The sequence below is a fragment of the Bos indicus genome, chromosome 19 (assembly GCF_029378745.1).
Source record: "Bos indicus isolate NIAB-ARS_2022 breed Sahiwal x Tharparkar chromosome 19, NIAB-ARS_B.indTharparkar_mat_pri_1.0, whole genome shotgun sequence".
Lineage (NCBI taxonomy): Eukaryota > Metazoa > Chordata > Mammalia > Artiodactyla > Bovidae > Bos > Bos indicus.
This window is the reverse complement of record NC_091778.1, coordinates 20051801-20076483: the sequence shown is the minus strand read 5'-3', so window position 1 is coordinate 20076483 and position 24683 is coordinate 20051801. Positions and strand designations below refer to the sequence as shown.

The window sequence follows — 24683 nt, the reverse complement described above, 5'->3', positions numbered from 1 at the left end:
GAAAATGAAAATGTTAGTTGCTTAGTCGTGTCGACTCTTTGCTACCCCATGGACTGTTGCCTCTGTCCATGGAATTCTTCAGGCAAGAGTACTGGAGTGGGTAACCATTCCCTTCTCCAGGAGATATTCCTGACCTAGGGATCGAAGCCGGGTCTCCCGCATTGCAGGTAGATTCTTTAACATCTGAGCCACCAGGGAAGCCCAAATTAATCACAATTAAATGTGAGTACTGTTATAAGCTTGAAAGTATAAATTTTTGATCAAGTTTTTTTTTTTTAATACTAAGTATGAATTTTTAGTTTGGCTTTTTAAGCATGTTATTCCTTTTTATTAAATTAGTCAAATCAGAATAATTGATGAGTAGTCAGAATTCTAATGATATTAAAGCTCTGATCCTTATCACAAGATCCTAAGTTACCAAAAACAAAACGCCAGAAACCAAACCAGCAATGTGGGAAGCACAAGAAAGTAATGGCAAAGTAGAATTTTCTAGAAAGTGAACTGTTTTAAGTGAGTGAACTGTGAAAGCTCCCATTGTTGAACATTTACAGCATGTGCTATGCTATTTTATCCTTACAGTATCCCTGAAATGTAGGTGGTAATTACCCCATTTTACAGGTAAGCAAACTAATACTAAAGAAGTAATCAAGGCAGTGTGCCCAATAACGGAGGTCCCAAAATTTCTAAGTCAGACTGCCTTCAGAGTCTGTCTGTTCCATTTTACTAGGCTGCTTTCCTATACTTATTTTAGCCTGTTTTGATGAAATCCTTTTTTATAATATACACTGCTGTACTTCAGAATTGTATGATAAATATAATTGAAGCTTTTATTGAAAATTAGAAGTCAACATATGATCATTTGTTGTGATATGCTACAAATGGAGAAGTGAGTATAGAATTGTAACTGATGGTAGCAAGTCTCTCTGGAACTTAATTTCATGCAGATGATTTGCCTTTCTTATGCAAGTAGAGTCAAACGGGTCCTTAATTATGACCAAGTAGGAAGCATAACATAAATCACTTAGTGCTTCAATGAATCAGAGACTAATACGTAATAGAGAAAAGCAATCTTCCTTGCTTAATGATACCTACAGCTTTAATTTGTGTTGTGTGAGCGAGCATTGGATTTCCACGAGTCAGCTTAGTTCATTCTCATGTTGTTTTGCAATAGGTGTGAGTGAGAAATATACATATCTTGAGAATTTGTGCAATGGTTTTTAGGGGGAATCAGCTAACTTCAAAATCCTGCAGTTTTTTTATTAAAAAATGGCATTTCTGTAATTGTGATTCTAGGCACCAATATTCTTCAACCTTTTGTCAGAATTCTGGTGCAGAGAAAATTAAAATTTTATTTAATGTTACAATATGACTGATAATGTAGAGTTGTGTGTATATAATGGAACAATGTCTTGATGAACTCTTAAGTTAACATTTCATATTCTGAGTAATACTGGTTGAAGGGCAAGGTAGCAAACACGTAGGTAATAGACATTAAAATGATAAAAAACAAAGCCCCTTCTTTGTTTAGGTGATACTAGACCAGTCTTACTTTTTGAAATCGTCTTACACTGAAGGTAGAAAATGATGAAAAGAGTAAAATGTTTTTAGTCTATTCAAGCATGAATTGCTTTAATAAAACACAGCAAATGCCCCACCTCTGAAAACTTAAAAAAAAATCTTCTGGTCTCCAAATGTTTTATTCTGCAGCATTAGCACATGTAATAATAGGCAAGTTTTGTGTATTTCCTGAATCTAGTTCACTCTTTCCAGAATAGAAGTTAATAAGTCTTCAGAATAAGCCAGTTTCTTTAACTTTCAGGGGACACAGGCTGCTCAGAAATGGAATCTGTGAAATTTATGTTTCAGACAACTGCATTTGCTGTTTAATCTAGCTTATGCCAGAAATAGGAGCTGATCTTATTAGAGGGTCGCTTACCTAAAAAGACCATTATGATGGTTTAACTTAGATGGAAGTTATCCTTGACACTCTAGTGTCATAGCATTGGGTGACTTAAAATATGCAAGAAATTGGAATGACAGTTCTTTCTGAAGATTGATTTTATATGGGAAAGACTAGATATCTCTTCAAGAAAATTAGAGATACCGAGGGGACATTTCATGCAAAGATGGGCTCGATAAAGGACAGAAATGGTATGGACCTAACAGAAGCAGAAGATATTAAGAGGTGGCAAGAATACACAGAAGAACTGTACAAAAAAGATCTTCATGACCCAGATAATCACGATGGTGTGATCACTGACCTAGAGCCAGACATCCTGGAATGTGAAGTCAAGTGGGCCTTAGAAAGCATCACTACGAACAAAACTAGTGGAGGTGATGGAATTCCAGTTGAGCTCTTTCAAATCCTGAAAGATGATGCTGTGAAAGTGCTGCACTCAATATGCCAGCACATTTGGAAAAGTCAGCAGTGGCCACAGGACTGGAAAAGGTCAGTTTTCATTCCAATCCCAAAGAAAGGCAATGCCAAAGAATGCTCAAACTACTGCACAATTGCATTCATCTCACAAGCTAGTAAAGTAATGCTCAAAATTCTCCAAGCCAGGCTTCAGCAATACGTGAACCATGAACTTCCAGATGTTCAAGCTGGTTTTAGAAAAGGCAGAGGAACCAGAGATCAAATTGCCAACATCTGCTAGATCATGGAAAAAGCAAGAGAGTTCCAGAAAAACATCTATTTCTGCTTTATTGACTATGCCAAAGCCTTTGACTGTGTGGATCACAAGAAACTGTGGAAAATTCTGAAAGAGATGGGAATACCAGACCACCTGACCTGCCTCTTGAGAAACCTATATGCAGGTCAGGAAACAACAGTTAGAACTGGACATGGAACAACAGACTGGTTCCAAATAGGAAAAGGAGTACGTCAAGGCTGTATATTGTCACCCTGTTTATTTAACTTATATGCAGAGTACATCATGAGAAATGCTGGACTGGATGAAACACAAGCTGGCATCAAGATTGCCGGGAGAAATATCAATAACCTCAGATATGCAGATGACACCACCCTTATGGCAGAAAGTGAAGAGGAACTCAAAAGCCTCTTGATGAAAGTGAAAGTGGAGAGTGAAAAAGTTGGCTTAAAGCTCAACCTTCAGAAAACAAAGATCATGGCATCTGGTCCCATCACTTCATGGGAAATAGATGGGGAAACAGTGGAAACAGTGTCAGACTTTATTTTTGGGGGTCCAAAATCACTGCAGATGGTGCCTGCAGCCATGAAATTAAAAGACCCTTACTCCTTGGAAGGAAAGTTATGACCAACCTAGATAGCATATTCAAAAGCAGAGACATTACTTTGCCAACAAAGGTCTGTCTAGTCAAGGCTATGGTTTTTCCAGTGGTCATGTATGGATGTGAGAGTTAGACTGTGAAGAAGGCTGAGTGCCAAAGAATTGATGCTTTTGAACTGTGGTGTTGGAGAAGACTCTTGAGAGTTCCTTGGACTGCAAGGAGATCCAACCAGTCCATTCTGAAGGAGATCAACCCTGGGATATCTTTGGAGAGAATGATGCTGAAGCTGAAACTCCTGTACTTTGAGAAGTATTGACTTCTCATGGCCACTTCTCATGGTGATTCATGGCCACCTCATGAGAAGAATTGACTCATTGGAAAAGACTCTGATGCTGGGAGGGATTGGGGACAGGAGGAGGAGGGGACGACAGAAGATGAGATGGCTGGATGGCATCACTGACTCGATGGACGTGAGCCTGAGTGAACTCCGGGAGTTGGTGATGGACAGGGAGGCCTGGCGTGCTGGGATTCATGGGGTCGCAAAGAGTTGGACATGACTGAGCGACTGAACTGAACTGAACTGAACTATTGATAGATGAATCAGTGTCATGAGAATTTGTTGTGTTTGGCCATTCTGCCTATCTATGGATGTTTCTCTTTGATATTTCTGTCATTGCTTTGCTTTCAGGAAATAATATGAGTAACAGATCTTAAGATAACTTTTTTGTTCTACTGAAGTATATATCATGTTCTGTGGCTCATAGTACTTTTTTATGTAGACCATTAGCTGCTTTCTCCACTGAATTGCCTGTTTTATGGTTGGAGGGTCCTAAAGACCCAAATTATATCTGATTTGAAATATCACCAGAAGCAGAAGACTCAGTGACTCTGAAAGTTCTATTTGGTTCTTTTACAAGTCTGCTGTTTTTTTTTTAAAGTAGTTTATTATTCTTTTGTATAGTTTAATATTTCTTCTTGTATGTCTAATTATTTAAAACGTTCTTATTTATATTCTCTTTAAGATTGTTAAATAATCTCATTTGTTTGGATGTGCCAACTCTCATTCACAGTGAATTGTTTCTCTGTGTTTTGTAAACTGTGATTTATCTTTAGGGCAGTGTGTATTTTCTTTGGGAATCTCTTGTGACCTGGGACTCTGAGAGTATCCTAATGATGGTTTTGCATTTGCCAAGTGCCCAGTTTTGGACCCATGTTTTTGTTAATTTCTCAGTCCCAGATTGTATGGGTAGTACAAATATGGGCCTCAAATCCTTGCAAGGTGACAGCCCTGGGTGACTTTTTCCTCTACGCAAAGCTTAGGCAGAGCAGACAGACTTCTTGTGCTAGTAAATCCCTACCCCCCCACCTCCCCTTTTTTTTCTCCCTGTCTCCCTTTCAATGTCTTTTTCTTTTTTTCAGGAAGTTCATAGCTCTTTCTAGCCATGTTTTATGCAAGGCCCTGGTTCTACTTCCTGCATTCTTAGGGTTCAGGGCTTTGTATCTAGTCTCATGTGAATGTTTAGCCCCACACCCTTAGGTTAAGGAGAGAAAAAACTTAACCAACTCTCACCCTTTTGTTGGCCAGATCATCCCTTCAGAACCATCTCTGGTTTTCAGTTTCCTTTCCATTTCTGGACTTGAGTGGGTAAATAGCATTTGTTTTGCTTTATTTCTGTACAGTTAAAATATCTGTTTGTTGTTGTTCAGTTTATCTAGTCTTTTTAGAGGTTTTAGTGATACGTTTTCCAGTTCATTTCTTTTGACCATAATACCTTTTTATTTGATTTATCTGCCTTATAAATTCCCCAGATGCCCCTTCCTTATGGTAATAACAACTGTAAAAGGAATTAAACTTTCCTTCCATTTTTCACAAACAACCACAAGAGTTAGCTTTTCAAAAGTTGGTGTTGCTGATTTGTTAAGTTGTGTTTCCTAAGGAGTCATATTCCATATTTTTAGGCTCTTTGCAGCAGCTGTGGAATTTGTAGCATGTAAATCAGTTTTGAGGACCTTCTCATTCCCAATGTGAACTGCTAAGCTTTTCTCACCCTGATGATAAGAAGAACATTAGTGTAAGTGCTTAGAATAATTTTACTGTTAGCTATACATCTGTAGGCTGAAGTGAGTGAAAGAAGAATTTGAGAAGGAAGAAATAGCATTGATTTCATTTTTTAGCAACTGAAGGTTTAATGCAATGATAATGTCAATTTTAAATTATACTGCATTGGTTACAATTTGAGCTAATATTTTAAATGAAATCATGTAGTATTTGTGCTTGTTTACCATCAATCAATTCAATTTGTTGAATTCAGAATTTTGAACTATCCTAAAACTTCAGTTGATAAATTATTTTTGATTTTTTACTTTTCAGGTTACAGGAATTGACTGTTTGTTCAGAAGACAATGTGGATGTTCATGATATAGAACTGTTACAGTATATTAATGTGGATTGTGCAAAATTAAAACGACTCCTGAAGGGTAAGTTTAAATGAATGATGTATGTGAAATTAATCACTGTGGGTGAAAAATAAGTATTTTGAATGTACTAATTGAGCTAATAATGTTGAGCTAGAACATCAAAATGGATTTTATAATGCAAATGTCCTTGAGAAATGGATAGTAATACTTTATGGTTCAATAATTTTTGAACCTTTGCAAATAATAGAGTAATGAATATCTTAAGTCTTGGCAATGTAAAGTTTTGGTTCAACTACAGTTTTTGCTTTTTCTCTTTATTAAAGAGAATGTGAGGATGCTGTTATTTAATTTTTCTAGAATTTCATCTCAAAGATAGTTAGGTATTATAAAAGTTATTTGTTTATCTATTGCAGGGCTAAAAGCAGATAGTTTAGCAGGGTATAAAAGTTTCATTGCAAATGGAACCAGAAGATTGTGCTTTTATGATGAGAGGAGAAATTGAGCCAGGAATCTCATTTCTGATATTCTGTTTTCAACTCTGTTATTGCCTTACTGACTGACTATATAGCATTTCAAAGTCTTTTATTCTTTCAGTGCTTAGTTTTGCTTCCTTAGAGAACATATCAATAGTAGTCACACCTGGGAATATGCCTATGTGTAATGTGTAATGCCTAATGTGTAATTTTAAAGCTTTGAAGAGTGCTATCATTATGTTGACTGAAATTAACTATCAGAAGGAATTGAGAGGGTTTTTGTGGTAAGCAGGAATGTGTTAATATAAAGCAAAAAGCACTGAGTATTATGAATATACTGAATATAAATGCCTAAATTCATTTCACAGAAATTGTTTTTTAATTTTATGTAATGTTGGATTCTGGCTAATTTAAATGTGAAACCTTATAGTATGTGATTCATACTTATTTTTATTCTACTTTGTATATTGATTAAGGAATTGTCAACAGTGTTTTTTAGTGTTTGACCTTGAAGGAGATTTAGTTATACTAACTTTAAAAACTAACAGTTCTGCAGTGCAGTTTTCAAAATACTATGTTTAGTTTTTCTAACATTTGCTTTAAACTCAACAACTATTTCACCAAAGATGTAAAAAGAACTGTATCTATATAGATGAATACTATAAAGCTATGTTCCAGCTATATTATGATTGTTCAGAATTTACGATTTTAGGCCATTACCATGATAAAACCAAGCAATGCTTACCTCACTTTTCAGTAGCTTTAATTAAGGAGAAATGAATCATTTTAGCTGTTATGTCTCTGATGGCTCAGATGGTAAAGAATTCTGCCTGCAATGCAGCAGACCTGGGTTCGATCCCTGGGTTGGGAAGATTCCCCTGGAGGAGGGCATGGCAGTCCACTCCAGCGTTCTCGCTTGGAAAGTCCCCATGGACAGAGGTGCCTGGTGGGCTGCAGTACATGGGGTTGCAGAGAGTTGGACACAGCTGAGTGACTAAGCACAGCATAGACAAGTGGACAGTAGTTATTTTAGATTATAATAAACCACCACTCAATTCAGTTTAAATTTCAGGATTTTAATATTTATTATTAAACATTGAAAAATTAAGGAATGATAATATTTAGATATTTCCTCTATGTATAAAATTTAAGAAATGTGAGTTTTTTTCCATAGCTGTTCAGTGACATTTGGGAAATCAAGTCCAGAGTGCTTGTGGTTAGGTGTTTGTTTAAAAGATCAGTTTCTTAGAAATGTTTAGTACATAATAATTAATTGATGGTTCTTCATGCACAGTGAGAGAAACTAAGTGTATGGATAAATTACTTTCTTTTTATTGTGGTAAGTTATCCCCATTGAATGCAGCTTCCTTATGAGCATAAATTTATAGAATTTTTGCTGATAAATATGACATATAAAGCCAATATTAACCAGACCAGCAAAAGATGGTTCTACACAGTCATGGTAAAAGGAATGGAAACTTCCTGTAATATGAATAGTAAAAGTAATAATGTGTTTTAAATTCAATTCAGCAGCTTTTGTTGAGAAACTATATGTAAGAAACGTTGCTGATTGCTGAGCTTACAAACATTAGTAAAATATTGAGTCTCTCCTTTTGGAGCTCATGACCTGGTTTATGAGACAAATATATTATCAGATTATTTGCAAACAGTGTGGCAGAGCTAAATAGAGTGAGTATAACATGAGAGAAGAAGTGTGTATGTGTTTAGGGGCAGGAGATGTTAAAAGCAAGATACACAGGTACAACAGTACATCATATCATATTAATAAAAACATAGTAACATTTGTTGCATTTTCCGTATGTGCCATACATCACCCTGTGCAGTTTACATGCTTTTTCTCATCAACAATCACAAGAACCCTGTGAAACAGATGTTACCATTATCATCCTTTATATTGATGAGGAAACTGAGGCCTAAGTAACATTTCCAAGATCATACATCTGTTGAGTGGCAGGATAAAGATTCAGTTCACATCTGCATCTCTAGATCCAAAGTACTTAACTGCTGTATTATTTTGCTTATGGGTAATGAGGCTTTGTTTTAGTGGCTCTGGGAAGTGATGCAAAGGTTTTTGGGTGGGAATTCCCTTGATCAATGTTTTATTTTAGATATGCCATTTTGCTTGAAATTTGAAGGATGATTTGATAGAAAGTTGCATGAACTTCTGGAACTTGGTTGTGTAGTAATGTGATGTTGAAATAAGGATAGTGGAGGTCTGGATGAAATGTGATAGGGTGGGGACCAATTTGATATGGTATTTAGGATGAAGAATACATAATCTTTGAGTAGAATACATTGCATAGCTTTTGGTGATTAATTAGGTGAGTGAGTGAGTGAAAGTTGCTCAGTCGTGTCTGACTCTCTGTGACCCCACGGACTATAGTCCACGGAATTCTCCAGGCCAGAATACTGGAGTGGGTAGCCATTCCCTTCTCAAGGGAATCTTCCCAACCCAGGGATTGAACCCAGGTCTCCCGCATTGCAGGCGGATTCTTTTACCAGCTGAGCCACGGGAAAGCCCAAGAATACTGGAGTGGGTAGCCTATCCTTTCTCCAGCAGATCTTCCTGACCCAGGAATCAAACCGGGGTCTTGTGCATTGCAGGTGGACTCTTTACCAACTGAGCTATGTTGGTATGTATGCCCTTGACTATAATGAATACTTCAGGGACTTGAATCACATGTGTGTCATTAGCGAAACTGGAAAAGCAAAATACAAAGCCTAAGATGAGAGTTCGAGTTGTGTTTGGAAGCACCTGGTGTCCTATTGAAATCACCAGTGACATGATCCAATGTTCTCGTTCTGTGGCCAGCTGCTTAGTAGAGCTTATTGCATGTATCTCCTGTTGTGTATTTTAGAAATGTCAGTTGCTGCATTCCCGAATTCTTCATTTGTTCTATGAGCCTATAGGCTATCAATTCCTTTTGGGTAGACTGTTGTTTGACTTGTGAATGAAGTATCTCTTAAACCACACCACTATTGACTAAAAATATGGAAATTGTATCTGTAAAAAACATTTGAAGAGAAGAATATATTAGTTTTTTAATTGGCTTTTTAATTTTTATATATTCAGGGAAGAACAAAAGTGATTGAATATTGTTACCTATACCACTGTGTGTTTAGAAAAATAATGGGCAGTCAGTTTCGTATCCATGACAGCACTTAGAGGTATTGTTATGTCAGAGAAACCGTATGTCCTGGAACTTTTTTAGTAGGTTTCAGTAGTATTAACTATATTTTCTTGCTTGTTCAGATTATTTCTGGTGAATCTTTGTCAGCAGTTCTTTTTCAATACAGGTCAATAAGTTCCAAAAACCTAACACTTTTTGAATTCTTCATTTAAAAACCCTTCAAATAAAGGCTGTTGCTTTAAAGGAAAAAAAAAAAAAACAAAACTGATGTGGAGAGCAAGTTACTCATTTGCAAGTCCAGAAAAAAAAGAAAGCGACTTTTAGAAGATTTTTTAGACAATTTTATAACTTGAAGACTCATCTTTATCTTGTAAAGATGTTTATGTAATTTAATAAGTTATCTACATCCCTTCATTAAAAGTTATCTTTGTTACAAATGTGGACAGTAATTTTATAGAAGAGGGAAAAAAATTAAATACATAATGTATATGGAGAAATGTTCAGTCTTATTTTAAAAATGCATTGTACTATTTTGAATAGTCAAATTAGTAGAATAAAAGAAATGAACATATTTAATGATAGCAAGGATATGATAAGGACACTTTCACATACTGCTTGGTGGGAGTGGCCTTTGGCCCAGTCCTTCCAAAAATCAAGTTGGCAGTATTTATCAAGAACCTTAAAAATATTAATCTCTTGGACTGGACAGTTCTTTTTCTACATATTTATGTGCCTTAAAGGAATAATTAGAATGTGGAAAAGATTTGGATATAAAGTATTAATGTTATTTATATTAATAATATTCAAATATACAAAATTGGAAGATGTTTGAATAACCAGTGGCTTAATACATGGACTTGAATATTATTGTAATAAAATCATCAAATATACCCATGAGGAACTTTTAATAATATGGAAAAAGTTGGGGATATGCTGCTACCAGTAGAATAGTTTGAACAGGTTTGTTATGAACAGATTTTCTCAGTTACGGTAAATATATTTGTCTATATACGTGCATAGGAAAAGGGAAAGAAGAAAATTAACCAAACTGTAAATTGTGATTGTCTCTGAATGGTAGAATCATAGATAATGTTTTCAATTTCCCCTAGATTGTTGTGTATTTTTTGAATTTTCTACAATGATTATATTTTAGACATTTTTTAAAAATGTACTTATTATTAGAAACAAAGGAAAAAAACTCACAACCTTTGAAGTTCAAGGTTGAGTTTTGCCTTTAGTGGACAAAAACAGTAAGGTTTTTGGTTTATTCTAATTGTGTTTACCTTTACATGGCTTAATAAATAACACTGGCACAAAAGTTTGTGTGTAAGAGGAAAGTTATTTTTGCTGGTACTTCTGAATTGCATTTGTGTTAACTAATTAGTAATTGTAAAGCCTTTTTTTTTTTCTTTTCCAGAAACAGCATTTAAATTTAAAGCCCTAAAGAAAGTTGCACAGTTAGCAGTTATAAATAGCCTGGAAAAAGTAAGTAATAACCTCTTTGGTATTAAAGTTTTGTTAATTTTTGGTTCTAAGTGTTGTTGTCTTCAGTATTTGAGTCAAAGAGTAATAATTTCACATTAATTTTTAGAAAGAATGCATTGTAATATTCTTCTGGAGGAAATTAGAATTTTGTGATATAATTGGAGCAATATGATACTTTGTTTTCTGTATTAACAATGTATCACATAAAACATATGTTTTGTTATTTGTAGGCATTTTGGAACTGGGTAGAAAATTATCCAGATGAATTTACAAAGCTGTACCAGATTCCACAGACTGATATGGCTGGTAAGGATAATGTCTTTTAAAAACTCTTACTTAATAGATAAAAACCTATCATTTTCCAAGTTATTTTTGTTATTATGGTGCTTTTAATCTTTTCAACTTATGTCAAATAGGAAATATTATTTTTTTCTTAAACTTCTGAATTACCCTCAACCTTTTTCCTTTGAGCAAATAGATAAGGAAGTTTTGAAATGAAGCTCTGATCTTTAATTAGTTGTAGATTGGATACCGATGGCATTTTGTTGTAGAGAAGCCCTTTTTTGTGCTCTGAGGTTTTATTTCCTGTTTAGAGAGAGGGGTATCAAGTAAGAATATCCTCACTTAGAATTCTCAAGACACAGCTTCAAGGAGAATAGACTCCTGGAGAACTCGGTAATTCCCTTTAAGAAGCTAATTAGTCTTGTTTCTTGGATATAATCACACTTTGCATAGGACCCTCCACAATGAGACTAAATACCAGTCTGACGATTTGTAAAATTTGGACTTTACTAGGCTGGATGAACTTTACCACCGTAGTAGGCGAGAACTAGGAAGTAGGTAAGAACTTCCAGATGTTCAAGCTGGATTTAGAAAAGGCAGAGGAATCAGAGATCGAATTGCTGTCATCCTTTGGATCATAGAAAAAGCACAAGAATTCCAGGAAAACGTCTGCTTCTGCTTTATTTACTATGCTAAAGCCTTTGACTGTGTGGATCACAAAAAACTGTGGAAAATTCTTAAAAAGATGGGAATACCAGACCACTTCACTTGCTTCCTGAGAAACCTGTATACATATCAAGAAGCAACAATTAGAACCGGACATGGAACAATGGACTAGTTCAAAACTGGGAAAAGAGTACCTCAAGGCTGTACATTGTCACCCTGCTTATTTAACTTATATGCAGAGTACATCATGTGAAATGCTGGGCTGGATGAAGCACAAGCTGGAATCAACATTGCTGGAAGAAATATCAATAACCTCAGATATGTAGATAATACCACCCTTAAGGCAGAAAGCGAAGAGAAACTAAAGAGCCTCTTGATGAAGGTGAAAGAAGAGAGGGGAAAAGCTGGCTTAAAACTCAACATTTCAAACAGCTAAGATCGTGGCATCTGGTCCCATCACTGAATTCATGGCAAATAGATCAGGAAACAATGGAAACAGTGACAGACTTTTATTTTCTTGGGCTCCAAAATCACTGCAGATGGTGACTGCAGCCATGAAATTAAATTTGCCTTTTCTAAAAATAAATAAATAAATAAATTTGCCTTTTCTAAATCCAACTTGCTCGTTGGAAGCAAAGCTATGACCAACCTAGATAGCATATAGAAAGCAGAGACATTAGTTTGCCAACAAAGATCCATCTAGTCAAAGCTATGGTTTTTCCAGTAGTCGTGTATAGATCTAAGAGTTAGACCGTAAAGTAAGCTGAGTGCCAAAGAATTGATGCTTTTGAACTGTGGTGTTGGAGAAGACTCTTGAGAGTCTCTTGGCCTGCAAGGAGGTCAAACCAGTCCATCCTAAAGGAAATCAGTCCGGAATAGTCATTGGAAGGACTGATGCTGTATCTGAAACTCCAATACTGTGGCCACCTGATGCAAAGAGCTGACTCATTTGAAAAGACATGCTGGGAAAGATTGAAGGCAGGAGGAGAAGGGGACAATAGAGGATGAGGTGGTTGGATGGCATCACTGACTCAAAGGACATGAGTTTGAGCAAGCTCCGGGAGATGGTGAAGGACAGGGAAGCCTGGGGTGCTGCAGTCTGGGGTCGCAAAGAATCAGATGCTACTGAGCGACTGAACAACAGGGTGGATCAAGATAGCTCTTGTAATACGTAGACAATATAACATTACTTTTTTGATTACCTGAATGAATTTGTTGAGAGTTAAGTGATCTTCCAGATTTAGCTTTTTAAAATGTGGCCTTTGCTAGTTTTTGAATAGTGTCAGCTTTTAATTTAATGCCAGAGATTTCCTTGTCATCTAATAGTATCATTTAATATTTGTATTTTTCGCATAGAGTGTGCTGAAAAACTGTTTGACTTAGTGGATGGTTTTGCTGAAAGCACCAAACGTAAAGCAGCAGTTTGGCCACTACAAATCATTCTGCTTATCTTGTGTCCAGAAATAATCCAGGATATATCTAAGGATGTGGTTGATGAAAACAACATGAATAAGGTGAGGAGGGAAAAGTTATTTCCACTATGTTCAGATGTGAAATGATATTTTTTTTAAAAATTTCATTTGGCCATGCTGTGTGGCTTGCAGGATCTTAGTTTCCCAACCAGGGATTGAACCTGGGCCCTGGCAGTGAAAGTGCCAAGTCCTAACCACTAGATGGCCAGGAAATACACATGAAGCAATTTACTTTACTCAAGGTATATATTTCTTTAAGCTTAGCATTCTGTCCATTTCTAGTTGCATCATTGTGGGTATTTTTTTTGCTGGCCTTAGCAGAGACATACTTGGACATAAATTTAGTTGGAGGAAAAATATGGTATTAGTGATAACCCTCATTGATTAAAGATTTAAAACGATCCCATAGTTGCATTCTTTTGCCAGAAAGGATAATATTAAACATAGTATTAAACATAGTTTTCTGTAATAATCACTGCAATCACCCTACTAAAATTCATCACTTTTATGATGTCTTTGCGTGTACTTAGGTTTGTGTCCATTTGGTGCTAATGAAATGGCCTAGTAACTCATTGTAGGCATTCTAGAACAGTTTTCACAGCATTTTATTAGGAAAGCAGGGTACCACATATGCCATCTGTAGTGCAATTGGCACTGTAACAACTGATAATTCTCAGGGGCTAATAATTTTTTAAAAATAAGAACTGGGTATTTAACCTTATTGTTTTATTTGAATTTCTTTATGCAGTTTGTTTTGAGAATATGTTCTTTGTAATATAAATATTTAACATTTATACCCTTAGCCGACTAAGCAGGAAATGGACTTCTGCATGAGTTGTCTGTAGATGGAGATGTTCAAAATCAGCTAAATGAATTCAACACTTGGTAGAAATATTGTGTAGGGAATTTATGCATTGACTGGTAAATAAATGAACTGGATAATCCTTGGGAGTCTGTGATGCTTTGGTGCTCTCCTTAGATTTATATTGCAACTTACCCATTATGAGGACACCATTTTTCATGTTTCATCGTTTTGGACTCCTTTAATATTTTGTTTTTTGTTTGTTTGTGTTTATTGGGAAAATACACATAGGTAAAAAGCTGTTTTGAGTTCATTAGTGCTCTTAAGTGAATTTGTATTTTAATAATCACAGCCACGTCTTTCCAAATGCTTACTGGTCATTTGTTTATCTTCTGTGAATCACTCATTTTTCTGTTGAATTATTTGTCTTTTATTGATTTGTAGAGTGTCTGTACATTTTTTTACTTGGTTTCTCTTTTTAAACTTTATGGGTTTTTGTTTTTGCTATTTAGGTATTTAAAATTTCTGTGAAGTCCACTCAGTTTTGCTCTTTTTTTCCCTAGCTTTTTGGGTCAGTTCTCTCCTCCCCAAGATTTATTTATTCATTTTATTGAGATATAATTCACATACTATAAGATTTACCTTTTAAAGTGTATAATTCAGTGGTTTTTAGTATACTCAACCAAAAGTTGTATAATCACTACCACTAATTCCAGAAAATTTTCATCATCTCCACAAAAAAACCTTATGCCTGTTAACAGTCATTCATTATTCCCCTTTCACCCCAGTCCCTGGCAGCCACTGATCTATGTTCTGTCTCTGTATTTGTTTATTCTGCACATTTCATATAAATGGAATCATACAGTATGTGACCTTTGTGTCTGGCACTACCCAAGAGTTTTGAAATAGGCGTATATATATATGTGTGTGCTGTGCTGTTTTAAGTCACTTCAGTTGTGTCTGACTCTTTGCTACCCTTTGGACTGTAGCCTCCAGGCTTGTCTGTCCTTGGAGTTCTCCAGGCAAGAATACTGGAGTGGGTTGCCATGCCCTCCTCCAGGGGATCTTCCCAATCCAGGAATCGAATCCACATCTTCTATGTCTTCTGCATTGGCAGGTGGGTTTTTTACCACTAGTGTCACAAGGAAGTGTGCGCACATGTGTGTGTGCGTGCAATTCAGGAGGAGGGCATGGCAACCCACTCCAGTATCCTTGGGCTTCCCTGCTGGCTCAGACAGTAAAGCATCCACCTGCAATGCGGGAGACCTGGGTTCAGTCCCTGTTTTGGGAAGATCCCCTGGAGGAGGGCATGGCAACCCACTCCAGTATTCTGAAGCAACTTAGCATGTATGTATATATTTTTAGTACTTTGCTAGGTTAAACAATTTAGATCTTAAATGTATTATTTTTAATTTATTCTCTTTTCTAGTCATATTTCTAATGTGCTAATGAGTGTTAATGGTTATCCTTTATTCATAGGTGTATCCTTCGATTCATATCTACTTGGTCGTTTGTATGAAAATACATACACATATATGATGGTTGTTATATATTTTAAATGAAATAATTTTATACATATTACTCTGCATCTTACTCTATTTACTTAAAAGACAATTTTATCTGTTCCTCAAAATAGTTGATAGAGATCTAACACTTTCATATAAGTATTTGGTAATATTCTGTTACACTAATGAGCCTCATTTACTCAACCATTTCAGTGTAAATAGTTAGCTTTTTTTTTTTTTTTAAGGAATTTTTGTCTCTTTTAAGGTAACTTTTAACAGTTTATTCTTTGATCTTTGATAGGAGATATATTTTTCAGTTTTATCAATAAAGAGTATGTATATCTATGTCTGCATATTTTATTTATAATACAGAAATATGTAGACAGAATATGTTTATAATATTTATATATTATCTTCTAATTATTTTCTTCAGTATCCATGTTTATGACTGTTTCCTCATTTCTAATATGTCTCATTTTTCCTTATTCATGTTTACTAGAGTTTATTTATACTGTTGGCCTTTAAAAACTTGGTCTTATAACTTTATATTTTCTAGCATTTATTTTTTGAGGTAATGGTTTAGTTCATCTATTTTCACCTTTTTAAAAAATTGTCGAACTTTCTATAAGGTTTTGAATACTTTCTTGCAGCGGTCTTGGTTTTCAGATGAAGTGTTCTTAATTTTAGTAGTTTTAAATCTCTGATTTCTCTTAAATAATGATACCATATTTGACTTAGAGGAATGTTTTATAGTTTCCAAATTGTTTTTGGGTGATTTAAAAAGTTTAATTGTGTTAGAAAATAGTGGTACATATTTGTTTAAAAAAAGTGCCCCACAGTCATCACAGTAGAATGTATATCATTTCAGTAGGGCGCAGAATTTAATATAAATCTTTAAAACCACTCTTGGAACTACCCTATAGGTGTCTTGAGATAGTATCCTGTGAGAAATGCTTGGTTTTGCTGGCTGGGCTCCCACAGGTAGCCTTTGGCACTGTGGCAGAGCTCCTCCCAGGCTTTGGTAATCATGCTTCAGTCAGTTCAGTTCAGTCGCTCAGTCGTGTCTGACTCTTTGCGACCCCATGAATCACAGCACGCCAGGCCTCCCTGTCCATCACCAACTCCTAGAGTTTACCCAAACTCATGTCCATCCAGTCGGTGCTGCCATCCAACCATCTCATCCTCTGTCTTCCCCTTCTCCTCCTGCCCCCGATCCTTCCCAGAATCAGGGTCTTTTCAAATGAGTCAGCTCTTCACATGAGGTGGCCAAAGTATTGGAGTTTCAGCTTCAGCATCAGTCCTTCCAAAGAAATCCCAGGGTTGATCTCCTTCAGAATGGACTGGTTGGATCTCCTTGCAGTCCAAGGGACTCTCAAGAGTCTTCTCCAACACCACAGTTCAAAAGCATCAATTCTTCGGTCCTCAGCCTTCTTCACAGTCCAACTCTCACATCCATACATGACCGCAGGAAAAACCATAGCCTTGACAAGACAGACCTTTGTTGGCAAAGTAATGTCTCTGCTTTTGAATATGCTATCTAGGTTGGTCATAACTTTCCTTCCAAGGAGTAAGCGTCTTTTAATTTCATGGCTGCAATCACCATCTGCAGTGATTTTGGAGCCCCCAAAAATAAAATCTGACACTGTTTCCACTGTTTCCCTATCTATTTCCCATGAAGTGATGAGACCAGATGTGATGATCTTAGTTTTGAATGTTGAGCTTTAAGCCAACTTTTTCACTCTCCTCTTCCACCTTCATCAAGAGGCTTTTTAGTTCCTCTTCACTTTCTGCCATAAGCGTGGTGTCATCTGCATATCTGAGGTTATTGATATTTCTCCTGGCAATCTTGATTCCAGCTTGTGCTTCTTCCACCCCAGCGTTTCTCATGATGTACTCTGCATATAAGTTAAATAAGCAGGGTGACAATGTATAGCCTTGACGTACTCCTTTTCCTATTTGGAACCAGTCTGTTGTTCCATGTCCAGTTCTAACTGTTGCTTCCTGACCTGCATACAAATTTCTCAAGCAGCAGATCTGGTGGTCTGGTATTCCCATCTCTTTCAGAATTTTCCACAGTTTCTTGTGATCCACACAGTCAAAGGCTTTGGCATAGTCAATAAAGCAGAAATAGATGTTTTTCTGGAACTCTCTTGCTTTTTCCATGATCCAGCGGATGTTGGCAATTTGATCTCTGGTTCCTCTGCCTTTTCTAAAACCAGCTAGAACATCAGGAAGTTCATGGTTCACGTATTGCTGAAGCCTGGCTTGGAGAATTTTGAGCATTACTTTACTAGCATATGAGATGAGTGCAGCTGTGCAGTAGTTTGAGCGTTCTTTGGCATTGCCTTTCTTTGGGATTGGAATGAAAACTGACCTTTTCCAGTCCTGTGGCCACTGCTGACTTTTCCAAATGTGCTGGCATATTGAGTGCAGCACTTTCACAGCATCATCTTTCAGGATTTGAAAGCGCTGCACTGGAATTCCATCACCTCCACTAGCTTTGTTCATAGTGATGCTTCCTAAGGCCCACTTGACTTCACATTCCAGGATGTCTGGCTCTAGGTCAGTGATCATACCATCATTATTATCTGGGTCATGAAGATCTTTTTTGTAGAGTTCTTCTGTGTATTCTTGCCACCTCTTCTTAATATCTTCTGCTTCTGTTAGGTCCATACCATTTCTGTCCTTTATCAAGCCCATCTTTGCATGAAATGTTCCTTTGGTATCTCTAATTTTCTTGAAGAGATCTCTAGTCTTCCCTATTCTGTTGTTTTCCTCTATTTCTTTGCATTGATCACTAGGAAGGCTTTCTTATCTCTCCTTGCTATTCTTTGGAACTCTGCATTCAGATGCTTATATCTTTTCTTTTCTCCTTTGCTGTTCGCTTCTCTTCTTTTCACAGCTATTTGTAAGGCCTCCTCAGACAGCCATTTTGCTTTTTTGCATTTCTCTTTCTTGGGGATCGTCTTGATCCCTGTCTCCTGTACAAAGTCACGAACCTCCGTCCATAGTTCATCAGGCACTCTGTCTATCAGATCTAGTTCCTTAAATCTATTTCTCACTTCCACTGTATAATCATAAGGGATTTGATTTAGGTCATACTTGAATGGTCTAGTGGTTTTCCCTACTTTCTTCAATTTAAGTCTCCATTTGGCAATAAGGAGTTCATGATCTGAGCCACAGTCAGCTCCCGGTCTTGTTTTTGCTGCCTGTATAGAGCTTCTCCATCTTTGGCTGCAAAGAATATAATCAATCTGATTTTGGTGTTGACCATCTGGTGATGTCCATGTGTAGAGTCTTCTCTTGTGTTGTTGGAAGAGGGTGTTTGCTATGACCAATGCATTCTCTTGGCAAAACTCTTATTAGCCTTTGCCCTGCTTCATTCTGTACTCCAAGGCCAAATTTGCCTGTTACTCCAGGTGTTTCTTGACTTCCTACTTTTGCATTCCAGTCCCCTATAATGAAAAGGACATCCTTTTTTGGTGTTGGTTCTAAAAGGTCTTACGGGTCTTCATAGAACTGTTCAACTTCAGCTTCTTCAGTGTTATTGGTTGGGGCATAGGCTTGAATTACTGTGATATTGAATGGTTTGACTTGGAAACGAACAGAGATCATTCTCTCGTTCTTGAGATTGCATGCAAGTACTGCATTTCTGACTCTTTCGTTGACCATGATGGCTACTCCATTTCTCCTAACTGATTCCTGTCCACAGTAGTAGATATAATGGTCATCTGAGTTAAATTCACCCATTCCAGTGTATTTTAGTTCGCTGATTCCTAGAATGTCAATGTTCATTCTTGCCATCTCCTGTTTGACCACTTCCAATTTGCCTTGATTCATGGACCTAACATTCCAGGTTCCTATGCAGTATTGCTCTTTACAGCATCAGACCTTGCTCCTATCACCAGTCACATCCACAGCTGGGTATTGTTTTTGCTTTGGCTCCATCCTTTCATTCTTTCTGAAGTTATTTCTCCACTGATCTCCAGTAGCATATTGGACACTTACCAACCTGGGGGTTTCCTCTTTCAGTATCCTATCATTTTACCTTTTCATACTGTTCATGGGATTCTCAAGGCAAGAATACTGAAGTGGTTTGGCATTCCCTTCTCCAGTGGACCACATTCTGTCAGACCTCTCCACCATGCTCACCCGTCTTGGGTGGCCCCACATGGCATGGCTTAGTTTCATTGAGTTAGACAAGTCTGTGGTCCGTGTGATCAGATTGGCTAGTTTTCTGTGATTATGGTTTCAGTGTGTCTGTCCTCTGATGCCCTCTGGCAACACCTACCGTCTTACTTGGGTTTCTCTTACCTTGTACATGGGGTATCTCTTCATGGCTGCTACAGCAAAGTGCAGCTGTTGCTCCTTACGTTGGACGAGGGGTATCTCCTCACGACCACCCCTCCTGACCTTGAACGTGGAGTAGCTCCTCTCGGCCCTCTTGCACCCACAGAGCCGCCACTCCTTGTACATGGGGTAGCTCCTCTCGGCCACCGCCCCTGACCTCGGGCGTGGGGTAGCTCCTCTCGGCCGCCACCCCTGACCCCGGGCGTGGGGTAGCTCCTCTCGGCCGCCACCCCTGACCTCGGGCGTGGGGTGGCTCCTCTCGGCTGCTCCGGCACCATCGCAGCCTGGCGCTGTCCGTCGCTGCCCCTGACCTTGGGCAAGGGGTAGCTCCTCTCAGCCATGCTTCTGCATGGTTCGTCGCAGCCGGCGCGCTATAGTTTAAATCATGCTTAGCACTGAAACTCCAGTACTTTGGCCACCTCATGTGAAGAGTTGACTCATTGGAGAAGACTCTGATGCTGGGAGGAATTGGGGGCAGGAGGAGAAGGGGACGACAGAGGATGAGATGGCTGGATGGCATCACTGACTCGATGGACGTGAGTCTGAGTGAACTCCGGGAGTTGGTGATGGACAGGGAGGCCTGGTGTGCTGAGATATCATGGGGTCGCAAAGAGTCAGACATGACTGAGTGACTGATCTTATCTGATAAAAGAAGCAAGGGAGTAAACAACAAATAAATATAACCCTAAACAGATCAGAACCAGCTTTAATTTACACCAGTCCTAGACTGCAGATCATATGTGAAAAGCAGTTCTCTTTTTTCAACTTCTAAATTTTATTATTATTTTTAGTTGTATTATTATCTGTATTAGGGTAGGTAGTATAACAGCTCAACACAATAGAACTTTCTTATACTTAATGAAATAGTACTGAGTAGCTCTGTAGGACAGTCGCCCTCTTTGTGATTTCTTAGGACCTTGGCCAGCAAAGATTCTGCCATTTTTTTTCATACATGGCTTTTATAGGAGTTGTTTCCATTCTCCCAGCCAGAAGGAAAAAAGATAGCATAGAAAAAAGCATGCTGAGGATTTTTGTGGTCCAGGCCCTTAAATGGCATGGATCACTTTCATTCACATTCCATTGATCGAACTCATTCATATAGCCATATTTAACTGTAAGAGAGGCTGAAAAATATGACTGTAACTCCAGAAACAAGAGATGAACATGGAGACCAAGGAACGAAGGAGCTAGGGGAAAAATCGGGAGTCAAGGATAGCTTAGACTGCTGTCTCCCTAGAATTCCAGGTTATTTCTTTATGGATAAAAAATTATTTATCAAGAATACCTGTTTACCAGGTATTTACCTATTCAAATAAAGCTTGAATAGTGAGGAAAGTTTTATGGAAGAGGTGTGGAACCTTAGTTGAACTTGAAATAAGAAAGGAATTTAAATTAGAGAAAGATGAGTGTTATTCAAGCCAGGGAAATCAAGAAAATAGATCTAAAAATGTTGAAGGTATATTCAGAAAAGTTAGCTAGAAAGTGGAAGGTTCTCACAGGCAATTATAAGTGAAGATGAAGAGCAGATAGTGAGTAATCTGGAAGACATTGTGAGCCAGTTTGAGTTTCAACTTTATTCTTTAGGCAGTTAGAAAAAATCTAAAGATTAGGATTAGGAACTTCCCTGGTGGTCCAGGGGCTAAGACTCTGTGCTCCCAATGCAGAGGACCCCAGTCCGATCCCAGGTCAGGGAGCTGTATTCTACAAGCTGCATAATTTTCTGTGAAGAATGGAATTTAGAGCAATAGAACAGCTTTCAATGTATCGTATCCTTAGTTAGAAGGCTGAAGGTTGAATATAGCCTGGAGTTTTAGGTAAAGATGGAACAGTTTGAGATAGACCATAACCAAGAAAGAATAGTGTTTAGAAATTAAAGGTAATATAAAAAGAGAATTTGATTGGCTAAATTCAGGGTTGAGAAGTCAAGTACATTGTTTGGAAAGGACTGTTTCTCATGTTCCTTTAATAATTCAGCAAAGAAAGGGAAGAACAGATTCTTTTTTTTATTTTTATTTTCTTGATTCAAGAATCATTTAAATTATGACAACTACTTAAAATTATGAAATTTAAAGCCACGAGTATCAATTATGTATCAGTATTTCTATAGAGAGTACAGTTTTTAGTGGCTGGTAATTTGTTACTTTATTAGATCAGTCTGAAATCCAAGAAATTTCATATATTACCTCATTGCTGTATTTGAATTTTGTAGAAGTTGTTTCTGGACAGTCTGCGAAAAGCACTTGCCGGCCATGGAGGAAGCAGGCAGCTCACTGAAAGTGCTGCAATCGCCTGTGTCAAACTGTGTAAAGCAAGTACTTACATCAATTGGGAAGATAACTCTGTCATCTTTCTGCTGGTTCAGTCCATGGTGGTTGATCTTAAGGTAACATGCTTATTATTTCTCTTATACAAACTTAAAAATATTAAATGAAAAATAAATCTCTTGTATAAATACTATACTAGTTTATTTTGAAGATCATTGCTAACACAGAGGTTCTGAGTCTTCTTCCTTGTGGCTAAGCTGGTAAAGAATCTGCCTGCAATGCAGGAGACCTGGGTTCAATCCCTGGGTTGGAAAGATCCCCTGGAGAAGGGAACGGCTACCCACTCCAATATTCTGGCCTGGAGAATTCCGTGGACTATATAGTCCATGGGATTGCACAGAGTTGGACACGACTAAGTGACTTAAAGCTCAACGTTCAGAAAACTAAGATCATGGCATCTGGTCCCATCACTTCATGGGAAATAGACGAGAAACAGTGGAAACAGTGTCAGACTTTATTTTTGGGGGCTCCAAAATCACTGCAGATGGTGACTACAGCCACGAAATTAAAAGACGCTTACTCCTTGGAAGGAAAGTTATGACCAACCTAGACAGCATATTAAAAAACAGAGACATTACTTTGCCAACAAAGGTCTGTCTAGTCAAGGCTATGATTTTTCCTGTGGTCATGTATGGATGTGAGAGTTGGACTGTGAAGAAAGCTGAGCACCAAAGAGTTGATGCTTTTGAACTGTGGTGTTGGAGAAGACTCTTGAGAGTTCCTTGGACTGCAAGGAGATCCAACCAGTTCATCCTAAAGGAGATAGATAGTCTTGGGTGTTCATCATGTGAAGGGTTGACTCATTGGAAAAGACTCTGATGCTGGGAAGGATCGGGGGCAGGAGGAGAAGGGGACAACAGAGGATGAGATGGCTGGATGGCATCACGGACTTGATGGACATGAGTTTGAGTGAACTGCGGGAGTTGGTGATGGACAGGGAGGCCTGGCATGCTGCGATTCATGGGGTCGCAAAGAGTTGGACACGACTGAACAACTGGACTGAATTGAACTTAAGTGACTTTCACTTTTACTTTTTAAATTCATAGGACCTGCTTTTGCTACTGCTCCTTAGGCTACATTAAGTGGCTTAGAATATGAAGAAAACACAGAATTAACCAGTTTTCTTAAATTTCCATAAATATTCAGACTTGGGTATAAAATAATGTAGAAATTTGGGCCTGAAAGGAACCATATGTGGTCTAGTAAGAATTTTATCATGAGCCACAATATTAGTACTTTATGTTTCTTCCGGCAACTACATGTTACTGCCATCTGTGTGGATTATATGTTATTATTAAATACTAGTAGAAAAAACACTGCGTGAAAAACTTTTGTTTTCGCTTGGAATTTTCATAGAACCTGCTGTTTAATCCGAGTAAGCCATTCTCGAGGGGCAGTCAGCCGGCAGATGTGGACCTAATGATCGACTGCCTTGTCTCTTGCTTCCGGATAAGCCCTCACAATAACCAACACTTCAAGGTGAGAGCATAGATTTGGATCAGTTTCATTTACCGATGCCGTTGATCCTTTATAAATGTGAAATGAGTAGAAAGATGATAGAGTGCACCTTTATCAGAATTTCTTTTTATATGTTAAAGTTAATTTCAAGATCCTAAAAAATATATTCTGTTTTTTAAACATTTCTTTTTTGTTGTTCCTTTTGTCCTCGTATATATTACTATATATTTTTCTCATAGAAAAACACAGTTTACTGTTTTTTTCTTTCCTCTGTAGATCTGCCTGGCTCAGAATTCCCCTTCTACATTTCACTATGTGCTGGTAAATTCACTCCATCGAATCATCACCAATGTAAGTCCAAAAGGTATTGCTAAATTGCTTAAAATTTTTTCTTTCTTCCTATCTTATTTCTTTTTAAGAAAGGTGTTTCTGGTTTACAAAAGATTTTGAATATAGATGTATGATACAGGAAGATTTCTCATACAAGATTCTATCTAATAACTGATATACAATTGTATTTTTCATATTTAATCTGGATCCCAGGACCCTTACTGAAGAAGATGGAGTTAATAGGATCCTTTGGAAAGATTAAACTTAAAAGATTTTTGGATCAAAACCCTTGAGAACAGTGTCCCTTAAAATATAACTTAACATTTTCATCCTAAAGCTCTATGTATTATTTTAATACTCAGCTGTTTCCCAGCATTTGATACATTCTGAATTGTCACCTTACTGTTTAAGTTAAAAGTAGCAGTATTTATGTTGTAGCCCATTATGTATATTAAAGAAAAATGGTGAGTCATATTTGTACTTTTCTTCCTTAAACAAATGAAATGATACTTTGAGGTGTTTATATGATACAAAAACATATCAGACAAAATAAGTTAACACATTAAAAGGTACTTGTGAAGGCTTCAGCTCTGATGTCAGTATGTTAAGTGGAAAGATAGTAACCTTACCGTATTTGGACCAGGGATTTAAAAAATTCTGTTCTTCTAAATCATATTTTGAGGGTTTTCAGGTGTTATTTATAGTAGCTCCACT

The 24683-nt window shown here is 37.3% G+C and overlaps 1 protein-coding gene across 11 annotated transcripts in view; it reads left to right on the top strand.

The window, feature by feature from the left end:
- Positions 1 to 24683, top strand: part of NF1 (neurofibromin 1) — a 273489-nt gene that overhangs the window by 79335 nt on the left and 169471 nt on the right. For 10 of the 11 annotated variants that reach the window (XM_070772719.1, XM_070772717.1, XM_070772713.1 and 7 more), the window contains 7 exons: positions 5624 to 5730; positions 10713 to 10780; positions 11011 to 11086; positions 13085 to 13242; positions 22067 to 22240; positions 23538 to 23660; positions 23916 to 23990. In XM_070772719.1, coding sequence (XP_070628820.1) covers positions 5624 to 5730; positions 10713 to 10780; positions 11011 to 11086; positions 13085 to 13242; positions 22067 to 22240; positions 23538 to 23660; positions 23916 to 23990 — 781 coding nt within the window. Of the gene's footprint in view, positions 1 to 5211; positions 5325 to 5623; positions 5731 to 10712; positions 10781 to 11010; positions 11087 to 13084; positions 13243 to 22066; positions 22241 to 23537; positions 23661 to 23915; positions 23991 to 24683 lie in introns of all 11 variants that reach the window. The other variant, XM_070772720.1, reaches the window with a different exon arrangement.